The sequence below is a fragment of the Pituophis catenifer genome, unplaced genomic scaffold, assembly GCF_029215685.1.
Source record: "Pituophis catenifer annectens isolate HBS135680 unplaced genomic scaffold, rPitCat1.0.hap2 SCAF_1, whole genome shotgun sequence".
Classification (NCBI taxonomy): domain Eukaryota; kingdom Metazoa; phylum Chordata; class Lepidosauria; order Squamata; family Colubridae; genus Pituophis; species Pituophis catenifer.
This window is the reverse complement of record NW_027256881.1, coordinates 301940035-301954428: the sequence shown is the minus strand read 5'-3', so window position 1 is coordinate 301954428 and position 14394 is coordinate 301940035. Positions and strand designations below refer to the sequence as shown.

At 39.6% G+C, this 14394-nt stretch overlaps 1 protein-coding gene across 1 annotated transcript in view; it reads left to right on the top strand.

Moving 5' to 3' along the window:
• STON2 (stonin 2) overlaps positions 1 to 14394 on the top strand; it is an 81145-nt gene that overhangs the window by 7051 nt on the left and 59700 nt on the right. Inside the window, exons 2-3 of the mRNA XM_070941129.1 lie at positions 11110 to 11237; positions 12628 to 12849. Coding sequence (XP_070797230.1) covers positions 11150 to 11237; positions 12628 to 12849 — 310 coding nt within the window. The 5' untranslated portion in view covers positions 11110 to 11149. The remainder of the gene's footprint in view (positions 1 to 11109; positions 11238 to 12627; positions 12850 to 14394) is intronic.

Genomic DNA, 14394 nt, shown 5'->3' with positions numbered 1-14394 from the left:
TCTTTCTTGGAGTCATTTCTGAAGCATTGCAGCTATAATGGGTGTGCTTCCTAACCTCACCGTAGGTACAGCAGAAGATGTAAAAATGCTTTAAATCTTTGAAGATGCCTTAAAGATTAGTTGCTCATTCCGTCAACTTCTTTATATTGTGACAGTTTCCTATCAATATAAAGGATTATCCATTGAGCTGTTCCTAGTTTTACTGATACATGTCCAATTTGTAAATATTTCCCAGAAATGAGGGGAAAATGTATCTCTCTGAGTTTTTGAATCTGAAAGTCATACCTTGCAATCATGAAAAGCCAGTTTTCTTCTGGAGTTTTCAAGTGTAAAGTGTTCCATTCATATTATGCCAGACTTGTTTCCACAGTCAACTTGGGCAGGGCACTAGTAGCTTATTTCAATAGTGGGGATTTTAGTAATAGGCAGAAGAAAAATCTTACATTCTGAAATACTGCCTGCTCCTTCAGAGGTTCCATTTAAGTAGTTGACATAGGAGATCCTAGGAAACCCATAGGAAAAGGGTTTCAGCTTGGTCAATTAGAATAAGAATAATTTTATTTCTATACCGCCCTTCTCCCGAAGGACTCAGGGCAGTGTACAGCCTATTAAAAGCACAAAGCAAACATCAATTAAAATAATTTAAAATTATTAAATAATTTGGCTCAATTTAAAACCCCAGAAATTTAAAACACCCAATTTAAAATTATGTTGATAGCCCGGCCTGGTGGAACAACAGGGTCTTGAGTGCACAGCCAAATACCCGGAGGTCAGAGATCTTACGCCCTTCCGGGGGCAGTTCATTCCACAGGGCTGGGGCTCCCACAGAGAAGGCCCTCCCCCTGGGTGTCGCCAGCCGACATAACTTGGCCGATGGCACCCTGAGGAGACCCTCTCTATGGGAGCGAACTGGCCGGTGGGAGGCTATTGGTGGCAGAAGTCGGTCTCGAAGGTACCCGGGTCCTATGCCATGGAGCGCTTTAAAGGTGGTGACCAACACCTTGAATCGCACCCAGAAGACCACTGGGAGCCAGTGCAGCTCGCACAGGAGGGGTGTCACATGGGCACAACGAGTTGCGCCCATAACCACCTGCGCGGCCGCATTCTGGACCAGTTGGAGCCTCCGAGTGCTCTTCAAGGGGAGGCCCATGTAGAGAGCATTACAATAGTAATTAGTAATTAGTAATTAGCAGTTCCTCAGAAAGGCAGAAAGAAGCAGGCTTGGGGAAATAATACAATGACATGGGGAAATTGACAGCTTCACCAAGCCTCTTATAGTTCCCGTTTCTCACCAAGAGGGAATCCATGTGGCTTACCCTTCCTGTTGCTAAGCAACAACTCACAGATCCTCAACATAATATTTTCCAAATTCTACCCAGATGGCTCAACTCTGAGGCTGATAAGTTTTGAAAGTTTCCGTACATACACTTGAGTTACAGTGGCAATTGGGACCAGAATTTCCATCGCTAAACGATGCAATTATAAAGTGTGACATCGCGTGGCTGCATTGCATAGCAATGGCAAACTTTGCAGTCCCTGTTGCTGCCATTAAATAAGGATCATGGGCCATCAAGTAAGCACCTCCTTGCAGTTTCCTGCTGGCTTCCAACAACCAAAGTAATTGGGGGGCAGGGGGAAAGGGACAGGGAGTTTCAAATCCCAGGCAGCTTCAAACAGGCCAACAGGCAGGTAAGTGACTGCTGACAGAGGATGGCACAAGAGAGTGTGTGAGTGGCCAGGTATGTACAGTGCAAGTGCAGCAAGGCTTGGGGAGAGTACACAGGTGAGGGAGATTTATCTAAGCAACTTGCGATCTTCTCTGCCAACAGTGAAGGTTGGAAATTGCTATCATGTGACCATGGGATGCTGCAATTGAGCCAGTGGCCAAGCACCCAGATCACAATCAAGTGATCTTAGGGGTGATGGGATGACCAGAATTTTGAGGACTGGTTGTAACCATTACTCATTCAACACTGTTGTAATTCCAACTGTCATTGACCGAATGTTCGTTAACCGAGAACTACCTGTATATTCTTACAAAACAACTTTAAGAGGTGAACATCTATGGCTACTGGTTCCTTTTAAGGATCTGGTTAGTGCAATAACTGCTATCACTGTTATCAGTGTTCAAACATTATGCATATTTTTTGCATTCTTCTTGCAGAATTTTGTTGCTGGGACAAACACAACTCCTTGTTTAGTGGCATATTGACTGCAGTAGGAAATATTGTCGCCTTACTTGGCTTAGTCATTTGACTCATCATGCTAAGCGCTAGGAAGATATTTTTATACACATTAACTTAGTTTATATTCTATTAATAACTAAAGAATTTTAGAGCAAGAATTGATCAAAATTAATTCATTATGCAACTGTGAGCCTTTCTCTTCAAAAATTGTCTGATTAAAAAGCTTTCCTGCCCTCCAAAAGACAAGGTAATATGAAGCATATTTTCAATAAAAGCAGAGCTCATGGTAGTTTTACACACATATTTTATTATATCCTTTTATAAAAATAGAAGATGGGATTCGAAGTTGGGAAAAATAATATATATTTTAAAATAATAATATATTTTATTTATGACTAAAAGTTATTGTTTTCCACTCATAAACAGAATGCCCAGGCATTGTGTGAAGATTGAAATTAAATGAGAAAAAAATAGTTGAGAATATCAAGAGCATTGCCACACATAGAATGATGTTGGCATGCTGTGAACTGCTGAGAATCAGGCTGAGAATTTGGAGTCAGGCTGCATTAATCTTGAATTTAAAAAATAAATACATAAATGAAACAGTAGAATTAACTTGCTTGAGAAAATATATTTTGGAAGGACGTGCCTCTCTAAGAATGAAATGCTACTTATATCTGCATCTTAAATTCATGATGTTTCTTGTCCCTATTGGATGGCGTGCTGGCTCAGCAGTTCAGATGCTGGCCTTGTCAGCTGGACAGCCAGCAGCCCAGGTTCGAGACCTGAGCGCCATGCAACGGAACGAGCTCCCAACCTTGCCCCAGTTCCTGCCAACCTGGCAGTTTGAAAGCGTGCAAATGTGAGTAGATAAATAGGTACCATTTCGGTGGGAAGGTAACACCGACATGACGATAGAAATGTTTTCAGACAGTGCTGGCTCAATGGCCTTGAAATTAGGGGTGAAATTTACTTACCTCTGCTACCGGTTTGGAAATGTGCCTTCTACGCATGCACAGAGGGACAAAAACAGGACGTGATGACATCTGGGCGGGTGGGCGGAGCCTCCAGCCCCCAGCGCTACCAGTTCACCCGAGCCGGATAGAACCAGCTGAATTTCACCACTGCTTGAAATGGAGATGAGCACTGATCCCTACAGTCAGCAACAAGAAGTGAAATAAAATCCGCAGGGACTCCTTTACCTTTACTTTGTCCCTATTGGTTCCTAAATGCCATAAGTAATTAGAGGGAAGAATTTAAATGTGTGTTTTCTGAATTCTTTCTTTGCTGTTAGTACAGTACTGTTTGGTATCTGATACTGTACTGCAATATGGTGAAAGTGGAAAGCTAGTGGAAAACATAGATTACCATGTTATTACACTGAACAGTGCAACCAACAATGAAAGAATTTCGCTCAAAGAGAAAAAAAAAACTTTTATCTACTAATATCTACTAAGAAAACAACAGGAAACACCCCCACCCCCACCACTCCATTCTCATTTTAGGTGACATAAACATAAGGTAAGTGGTAAAAGCAATAGTTCTGCTATCTAAATAAATTATGGTTACTGGTATATGTATATATTATACTACACGAGGCTGGCTCCAGGGTGTTGTCAACGCTTCGTTGAGTGAGGGTCACTTCCCCGCCGCCTTGAAAGAAGCGGCGGTGAGGCCTCTCCTCAAGAAGCCGTCCCTGGATCCGGCAATATTGGCCAACTATCGTCCTGTCTCCAACCTTCGCTTCCTGGCGAAGGTTGTTGAGAGTGTGGTCGCGCGACAGTTTCCACAATTCTTGGAGGAAACATCCTATCTAGATCCGTTCCAGTCGGGTTTCAGGCCTGGACACAGCACGGAAACGGCATTGGTCGCGTTGGTTGATGATCTCTGGAGGGCTCGGGACAGGGGTTGTTCCTCTGTTCTGGTCCTGTTAGACCTCTCAGCGGCTTTTGATACCATCGACCATGGTATCATGCTGCACCGGCTGGAAGAGTTGGGGATGGGGGGCACCGTATTACGGTGGTTCTCCTCCTTTCTCTCCGACCGGTCGCAGTTCGTGTTGGCAGGTGGGCAGAGGTCGACCTCAAGGCCTCTTATATGTGGAGTGCCTCAGGGGTCGGTCCTCTCGCCCCTCCTGTTCAACATTTATGTGAAGCCGCTGGGCGAGATCATCCGTGGCTTTGGGGTGAGATACCACCAGTACGCTGATGACACCCAGCTGTACATCTCCACCCCAGGCCACCCCAACGATGCCCTTGAAGTGATGTCCCAGTGCCTGGAGGCTGTGCGGATCTGGATGGGGAGGAACAGGCTCAGGCTCAACCCTTCCAAGACTGAGTGGCTGTGGCTCCCGGCATCCCGATATAGTCAGTTGACCCCATCACTGACTATTGGGGGTGAGTCGTTGGCCCCCACAGAGAGGGCTCACAATCTGGGAGTCCTCCTGGATAGGCAGCTGTCCTTGGAGGAACATCTGACGGCTGTAACCAGGGGGACCTTTTGTCAGGTTCGCCTGATCCGCCAGTTGCGGCCCTTTCTTGATCGGGATTCCCTGTGCACAGTCACTCATGCCCTCGTCACCTCTCGCCTTGACTACTGCAACACTCTCTACATGGGGCTCCCCTTGAGGAGCACCCGGAGGCTCCAACTGGTCCAGAATGCAGCAGCGCGGGTAGTGACGGGAGCAGCCTGGCGCTCCCATGTAACACCGCTCCTGCGCGAGCTGCACTGGCTCCCAGTGGTCTTCCAGGTGCGCTTCAAGGTGTTGGTTATCACCTTTAAAGCGCTCCATGGCATAGGGCCTAGCTATCTTCGAGACCGCCTGCTGCCACCGACAATCTCCCATCGACCCGTGCGCTCCCACAGAGAGGGCCTCCTCGGGGTGCCATCAGCCAAACAGTGCAGGCTGGTGACCCCCAGGGGGAGGGCCTTCTCTGTGGGGGCACCTACCCTCTGGAATCAATTGCCTCCAGAGATAAGGAGAATCCAAGACCTCGGTGCCTTCCGCCGTGCCCTTAAAACCTTCCTTTTCCAGCAAGCCGGGCTGGCCTAATTTTTTAAGTGTTTTTTAAGTGTTTTGTTTATTGTTTTTAATTAATGGGGCCAAATTTATATATGTATATTTTAACTGTATTTTAATATTTGTACTTGATGTTTTTACTTGGCTGTTCACCGCCCTGAGTCCTCAGGGAGAAGGGCGGTATACAAATTCAAAATAAAATAAAATAAAAATAAATATCATGCTAAGCCATTTATTTAAACATGGATCATTAAATAAATCAAGAGTTGGCTGGACTTGTTCAATGTGCTAAACCATCAACTATGATTTATAGCCCACATAGGCTACATTATGCTTTAGAATATGTGAACCAGGATTGTAGTGGATTACATTTCAAGAATTTCAGAGGACTAAGTTAAAGTATACTTTAATCAGCAGGATCATCCTGTGCGACTCTATACAGCTATTTCAATGCACAAAATTAATGACACAGAGAAGCAACCTCATGTGAATCTCATTGGATAGATTATACATATAAGTGGGCAGTCCTCCTGGCTTTAGGGTACAAATATGTAATTGGATATTCTAAGAAATGAAAACTGCACATCTGGAGTGTGCCATGCTTAAGGAAGGTTTTTATGAAGCAGCATGGAAAATTAAAATAGAATTTCCAGAGAGGTCCCAGGAATATATGAGGATATTGCATATTGAGAGGAAGAAGGAGAGAACAATTTCAGCTCAGACAGCAAAATGTCATTTGAGAGATAAAGGAAAATATTACTGTGACAGTATTCATGTTTAGATTTTTATGAGTCCTTGGAGGAAGACTAATCTGAAGGGTTATTATTTAAAAAGAAATATTTTAAAGGCAATTTATTTGCCACCAGATTCTTGAGCCGGAATTAAAAGCATCTTGTTCCTGTATTATAATTTTTTCATTGTATAAATGAATTAATAAGACTTATTTAGATATTGAAAAGATAAATAGTGCAATTCAAATTCTACATTTACCCACCTATGCCTGTGGTTCTCTCTTAGCCTAAATGAGAAATGAGTTCAGAAATTATGAACTAACTTGCTAAATTGTACAACAGATTCATTTCAAGTAATTATCAGTTTTTTCTGTTTTGTGAAAGAGTGATATACCATTGACAGTAAAAGGAGAGACTTAAACATGAAGAAAAGCAATGCTTATAGTAGCAATGCTATTTTCCTGTCGTCTTTCTGAGAGTTTTTTTTTTCCTGGATACTTAAAAAAGAAAAAAGGAAGGAAGTTCTCTCATTTGCTTCCTCTGTGAACCTCTAGATAAAATTTATTTTGTGTGCAGAACTGTAGATGCCCTGCCTTGTCTTCCTTTCAGGATAATCTCATTACTGCTTGGAAAAATTAGTGCTGTATTTCAAAATTATTCAAAATATTCTTAGCCAGAAATTTAAGTATGCAGTAAGCTAAAAGAACAGTTTGAACCAGTCAGGTGGGGGAACAAAACAGCAAAATATTGAAGTCCATAGATCCCTCCCTGTCTCAAGGGCAAAATCAAAAACGTAACACTGCTGTGACCTTAAATGTCTTGAATAGAGATCTGCAAAGCCAGTTTGCTTGTTTAAAATAGAACTATTGCTTGGGTCTAAGTTTTAAGTAGTGTACACTATAATTTTAATGGGACAAAAAGAAAGAATGGGAGTGATTTACTTAAATGTCACGGTTGTGAAGGAAACTTGTCAACTCACTTTCTTGCCAAGAACAGGGTAGTTGTATAAAGATAAAGAAATTATTTTCAGTGGAATGGCTTAAAATCAGAAGTGTCTTGAGTTCCTGCTTAGAATGTTCTAAATTGGTTTGTTGTCTCTCTGTGTTTTTTTTTTTAATGAGAAGGAAAGATTTCTATCTTTCTAAGGACTATGCAGCGATCCCCATCTCAGGGACAAAATCAAAATAAAGCACATACCATCTACAGTACAAACTTTATTTTTTAAAATGAGAATCTTGCAATCATACTGTTTATTTATAATATGGCTTCTGCTTGCCTAAAAATGTTGCAGACTTTTTCTTAAATTATGTACAGTAGTTTTCTAACTTTGATGGGAAAAGAAAGTACAGTGATGGAATGTATTTAAACTTGGTAATTGTGAAGAAAACCTGTCAGTTTCCTTGACAAGAAGAACAAAGAAGCTGCATAAATTAGCACAGTCATGGCAAAACCATTCCCAGCCTTGTTTTCTTTTCTTGCAGCATCTCATTCAAGTATTTTTCTCACCCCTCTTTGAAAAATGTTAAAATTGTGTATTGATTCTGATTTGATATATACTGGCCTTATATCAAATGAACTGAGTTTGTGCCTAAGATTTTGGGTTTTCTAGCCCAGTGCCTTAACCACTACACCTCTACAAATGGGCTCTCGTGATAAATATACAGGTAGTCCTCAACGTACGACCACAATTAAGTCCAAAATTTCTGTTGTTAAGTGAGACATTTCTTAAGTGAGTTTTGGCCCATTTTACGACCTTTCTTGCCACAATTGTTAAGTGAATCACTGCATTTGTTAAGTTAGGAAAAGAGTTATTCAGTGAATCTGGCTTCCTCTTTGCCTTTGCTTGTCAAAAGGTTACCAAAAGTGATCACATGACCTTGGCACATAGCAACGGTCATAAGTATGAAGCAGTTGAACCAGTTCAGCTTAGCATCTGAATTTTGATCACAGGATCATAGGGATGCTACAAAGATTGTATTTGGGTTCCTCCCGATTCGGCCCGGTTCTGCTGAGCCGGTAGCGGTGACGATATGATGTCACTGAACCGGTTCTGCCCCCCCGCCCCTCCTGCATTATTCTTACCTTTTATTTAGCCCCACCCCCAATCTATTTCTGCCTCCTGAGTCCCAGCTGATCGGCTAGAGGGAAAAGAAACTGTTTAAACTCTTGCCACGGGGCTTCAAAGGGCCGCCCTACAGCTGATCAGTGTTAAAAGAAAACAAATGAGTAGACTGGTGCCTGCAAAAATAAATGAGCAGACCAATGCCTGCGAAAATAAATGGGTAGATCAGTGCCTCCAAAAACAAATGAGTAGACCGGTGCCTCCAAAAACAAATGTACAGCTCTGCAAGCAGTTAAAAGCCTGGTAGACCAGTACCTCTGCTAAATCCTAAGGAATTGTCACATGGCCATCAAGCCACGCCCACAAAATAAGCCTCACCCACAGAACCGGTAGTAAAAAATTTTAGAACCCACCCCTGGGTTGTAAGTGTGAAAAATGGTCATAAAACACTTTTTTCAGTGCCGTTGTAACTTTGTAAGACAAGGATTACCAGTATTGTGAGACAAATTTTCTTAAATTATGAATAACACAATTTTTACAAATATGCATTATTTTATTGATACTTTGTAATCTCTACAGTCTTAAATTTTTTATACTTCTGGTTTGTAAATTTAATACATCCCTAAGTATGGTTGTGGACAAAGAGATTGCAAACTTTGGTGAAGTGTATTTGTAGAGGTTTAACAATAAACATGTCATGTCTTTCTTAACTTTTTCCTACCTTCTTCACTTTTACTGCTCTCTTGAACTTCTCAATCAACCTCCAGGAGGCACTGCTATCCTAGTGGTTAAGGAATTCATGGTTTCCAACTTCACCATAGAGTTTTTGGGTGATTTTGTGCCAAACTGACCCATGCTCTCTATCCCACCTTACAGAATTTTATTTGGAGATAAAATGAGGGGAAAATTCCCTTAGTGCTATTTTAATTCCCAAAGAACAGTAAGACAATAACGTATATAAAAATAAATGACAATTGACTCTTTAGTTACTCATCACTGAATTTTTATAACTGGAGAAGAGTATATAGGCATCTCAAGACAATCCACTAGTCTGGCGGAGACTAGTGGAGAAATAATAACAAGATACTTGACCTTGTTTACAAGACTAACTTCAATGATAATCCAAGCTATTTTGCTGCTTGAGGCAGAGCATAATACCTACGTCAATCAAATTATTTTAGCATCTGTGCTTCACCAGAGTCTCTCCTTGTTTTTGGCAGCAGCATGTAATGGTAAAAATAATTATTTGGTGCCACTTCATAACATCTATAATCTGGAGACTGAAGCAGCTGAATTATGGTAAAAAGTCAGCTTTAACCTCTTTGTGGACAAGACTAGGGACAAGCAGCCTTATTTCTGCACTAATCCCATTAGATTGTTTTACTTGCTTCTTTTAATTTATTGCTTTTTAAAGGGTTCAGATTATCAATGGTTACTGCATTGAATTTTTTCTCTGCTCATTTTCTGCTTTATGATGTACTATGTAATTATAAATTACTTAGAACACTAGGGACAATAGACAGACTTACAACACTTTAAAATAAATATATATCACATTTTTCTCATTCTGTGGCAGATAGGACACCAACTTCTTTGAGCATGCCCAAAGCATTCGTTTTCTTGTACTTTAGAGTTATTTAATCAATGTGAAGAACTGGCCAATCCTAAAGTGACTTACAATAAGAACAATTTTAAAAAGCCAATAAAATGGTGAAATCAATGGAAACCAAAAAAGAACAAGATGTGATTATGCAAATTATTCCACAAAACATCCCAGGGCTTTGGGAAAGATGCATTTTTTGTGGCTTGCTACGGTCAGGCCAAAGGCAACTCAGATCTCTGAGGAATACCATAGCAGAGGACAGGTACCATATCAAAGAAAGCCTGATTCCTGGGTCCCTTTAGATCAGGGGTCACCAACCACCAGGCCACATCCTACTACTGGGCTGTGAGCCATTTGGAACTGGGCCACAGAACTGGAGGGCGAGCATATCCCCATTTGCACAAGCAGCAGGCAAGCGCATGTACACATGCTCCATTTTCTCAAGCAGCAGGACTATCCCTCTCCTCCCCCCACCCGCCAGTCCACAAAGCCAGAAAGGTTTATTTATTTATTTATATTTATTATTTTGGGGGACTCTGCTTTAGATGACATCGTTTCCTGGATGGGATCGAGAACAAATGCCCATTGAGCAGAAACAACGAGAGAAAGGTGATCCCACAGATAGTCAGGCCCTATGCTATGAAGGATCAACAGCCTACCTTGAATTGCATCCAGGAATTCATTTTAGTTTGCACAGCAGAGATATTCCATGAGTGTCCTGAGCCATGCCCACAACTGCTGATGCAGCTGCATTCTGGACCTGTTACAATTTCTTTCGTGCAGCGTGTTGTGTTGTCAGGCTGCTATGGGAATTGTTGTATTTTGTGTTTGAAATTTGTTGTGAAATAACTTACAGTAGAAAACCCATACCCTCTGTTCAGCATTATGGTCATATTATGCTCCAGTGATTCATTGTTCCGTGAGAAATTTCTTTGTTGAGTTGACTTTATTGAATTCTTTGTAGTTGTTGATAAAGAAATTGTTGAGAGGTTAAAAATGCCACTAATTGTAGTGATTATATTTGTGTTTGAAGAACTGTAAGGAGGAAGAGCAATGTCAGTACATGTTTATGTCTGCGGCTGCATTAGTAAGTTTATTTATTATACATTGCAAATATACAAGGGCAGAAGATAAAGCAACATTGACTTTGATAATTTATTATCTTCATTCTTATGTAATACAGAAAAGCATTGAAAATTGTGGAAACTCTAAGGGAAAGAATAGAGTAAGACACTGCATTGATATATGGTGATTAAGACATTGACAAGGAGATAAATACAGGTAATGTCAGTTTTGTATTAATTGGGCCTCCTTTGCTAAATAAATGTTATAGATTATTAATGTGGTTTAGAGTGGTCGATAAAAGCACAGACTATATGCCTTACATATAATAAAGCTATACAGCTAAATTACATATTCCTAAAAAAAATTCTTTATAGATATGTTTCATTTAAACAAAAAAACAATTTAGAGTCAACTGGAGTATCTGTTCTATATTGTTATCTTAGATTCAGATTATGTGAAGATGAATAGGAAAGTGCAGCAAGCATGACATCTCTGGCCAACATCATTCCTTCCCCGCAGTCTGAGTGGGTCTCCTTCAGTGACGGCCTTCACCGTTCTGTTACTTCCCAAGGTAAAACTCTCCTTTTTCATGACATATAGGTTCTTGCTATTTATTGAAATGAATAAGCATTTGAATTCAGCTGTAGTCAAAAACAAAAACCTCATGTGGCTTATGATGAATAAAAGTTCTGCATATGTACAGTTCTCCATCCTCAACTCCCCACCTATAGGATTCTGTCACTTTCCAATTGGATGTTACCAGAAGAAGACTCCTTAAAAAGACTAAGGAAAACATTGTGCATAATTAAGTCCCTTGTAATTATCCCGATCTCCTGATCAGATCCCAGATAGTCTACTATAAAATGTAGTAACAGTTATAGAGGAAATATAAGGGACAGCTATAGAGCGTCCACTATAATTTTTAAAATGTAGATTTTAAAATTATATTTAAAAATGGGAGGATTCCAGTATTCTTGAATACAAAAATACTTGGATTTTGGCATGAGATTGTAAAATCTTGGGAGAATATACTGTAGAAACTGGTAGGATTTCAGGTGACTAAAAAAAAATATTTTTGAGAAAACAAGCCTAGTGTCAAAAAAAAATTCTGAAATATAATATTGCAGTGAACCATATCCATAATTAAGCTTATTGGATAAATTTGGATCATTCACCCAATATATCTCAGAAGATGTCAATAAAGATAAAATGAGGCCATGATGTCCAGTTTCCTTGGCTTCTGGAAGGAAGCAGGATAAATATAGTCCTAAGGATCTGGTTTCAGATAGACAACCAGGACATAGTAGATCATGGTTTTAAAAAGAGAAAGAGAATGCAGTAGTATGCTTTGACACAATTGTGTTTAGAGAAATGAGAATTTTATTAGTGTACATTGAAATACAGATCAAAATAAACCATTTATGGGATTCCTTCCACGTCTACAATTTTATGGTAACCTGGGCAGAGCTTTTCATTACAAAAACTCAAGGCTAAGAAGTTCCTGTAACAAAAAGGAAGAGAGTATCGGTAGCAGTCCTTTGCTAATTTTCCTTTTCCTTTTCTTTCATTTTACACCCCATATGTTGCCATTTCAATATGTATTTGCCCATTTCTTCTACATAATAACTGGCTTCTTTTTGAAAATGCTCTGTTGAATAAACTTAGTTGGCTGGATTTAGCTATAATACAAAGTCATAGACCAGGACTTAGAGTTCACAGAAGCTGAGTTCATACGCCTTACTCAGTCGAAACAAATCACATAGGAGAGTCTGAAGGTAAAAGTAGAAGAAAATCTGAAGATATTCAGTGTGACTACTCTGTTTTTCTGTTTAGCAAACACAGAGCATTAAAGTCATTCTATACTGTTCACATATGTTAATAGATGATAAAGTTGTGTGCCCTTCTTAAGCAATTAGTGTGATGCCATGTTACTCATTTTTACAGTGTGGTTGTCATTACAGGTCATACTAGGGAGCCACTTGAGAGATTTTTTTCCTCCTCTGATACTTCCTCTGAAGGCATCCAAAATCTAGATGGAGAACTGCCAAGTTTTTCACATGCTGAATTGGGAGAAAGAATAAACAAAACAGCTGTAGGTCTTGATCTGCCTTCATCCTTCAGCACATGGGTCCAGTTTGAAGATGCACCTTGGACCAACAGTTCACCAGAGCATCCACATACAGGTTGGAATGTCACTTATTTATTGTGTTTTATAGCAGGGATTAACAATAGGCTACAGCACCTTTTCTAACCTGATACTCTCCAATGTCCTAGATTATAATTCCCATCATCATTCAATTAGCATTCACAACCTAATGGATATTAATTGGATTAATGAAGAACTGGGATGGTAATATATAATTCAGCTTCTTTCAAGTTCTTCTTCTTGGAAGTTTCTGTACTATTTGACCTAGGACGTTTAAGACTCAACTTGTACTGTGGATGTTTCTTAAGCATGTTGGTAAAGGAAGCAAATGTCTAAGTTTGTTGTAAAGCATTCCTGTTGCCCAGAGTCAGTGTGCCATCCAGGTATTAAACAAGAATATTGTAAAATACTTTCCATACAGATCATTGGTTGTTGCCTTATTTGCTAAGTTTTTGGTAGCAAATGATACAGCTTTTTAGGAGAACAATGGGTGCTAGGTGTTCTAGAACCTACGTATAAAGGGAATCTAATCTGAATTTTGATTCGGTATTCCAAACAATTGGATGGAGTGATGTTTTTCATTTAAACTAATCAGTAAAACTATAACAACAGGGGATTGGGTTTCACACAGACTCTTCTTCCTGGAATATTTACTAAAACAGAAAATAATTAAGTTGATCTAGCATGTGATGAGAAACAGGGGAACTAAATTAATATTACAACCCAGTACATCAGATTATTTTTATTTCATTTTTAAAGAAATGTTTTTAAAAAGCTGTGCTAGATGAAAAAGAATTTCACAGTATGAAGACAAGTTATTTCTTTTTTATTGCTGCTTTAGAAACAAACAACTTTACCTCTTTTTTACCTGCCTTTTAAGATAAATATGCCTTCTTCTTGCACACATGTGCTGCATTACCATAACAAAGGTCTACTACTGGTTAGTCTGCAGTTTTAAAATATGTAATGTTGAGATTAAAATATTTGATTAGCTTTAGTTTTTTTTAAAAAATAAAAATTCCTATGTTTTCATCTAGTTATACGAGTAATGGTATGTGGAATATGACTAGTATGGTATTAGTGGGATGATAAGAAAATAACTAAATGAGGGCTTAAGAAGTGACTTTGATCATCTCCTTTAAGCTATTTGTCTCCTGTGGGGGAGGGGAGGACTGAAGCCAGTTGGCTAACAGTTAGATTTACTGAAGGATTGATCTGCAACCTGGAATTTACTGAGGCATGGAAACTAGATTCAGAAAACATCTGTTTTGATTGCAATGTGTAGCTTACACTCTTCCCAAGGACTTTGTCTGATAAATAACAGCCCTGGTAAATAATAACCTGATAAAATAATTCAGGTGACAAGGAAGTTATCTCACATCCTTGGGAACACTTATTCACAATAGGGCAAATCTCACATGATACTTATTATCTAGTCTGGAGCTAGAAAATATGAAGTCAGGGTTAATAGCAACAGAAAGAAAGCAGTAACTAGAAATGAAGATATATTAAAAATACTATTTGGTGTCAGGGTAAAAGCTTATTGCAGTTGAATTGCTGAAAGTGTTGTCAGAAGTCCAGT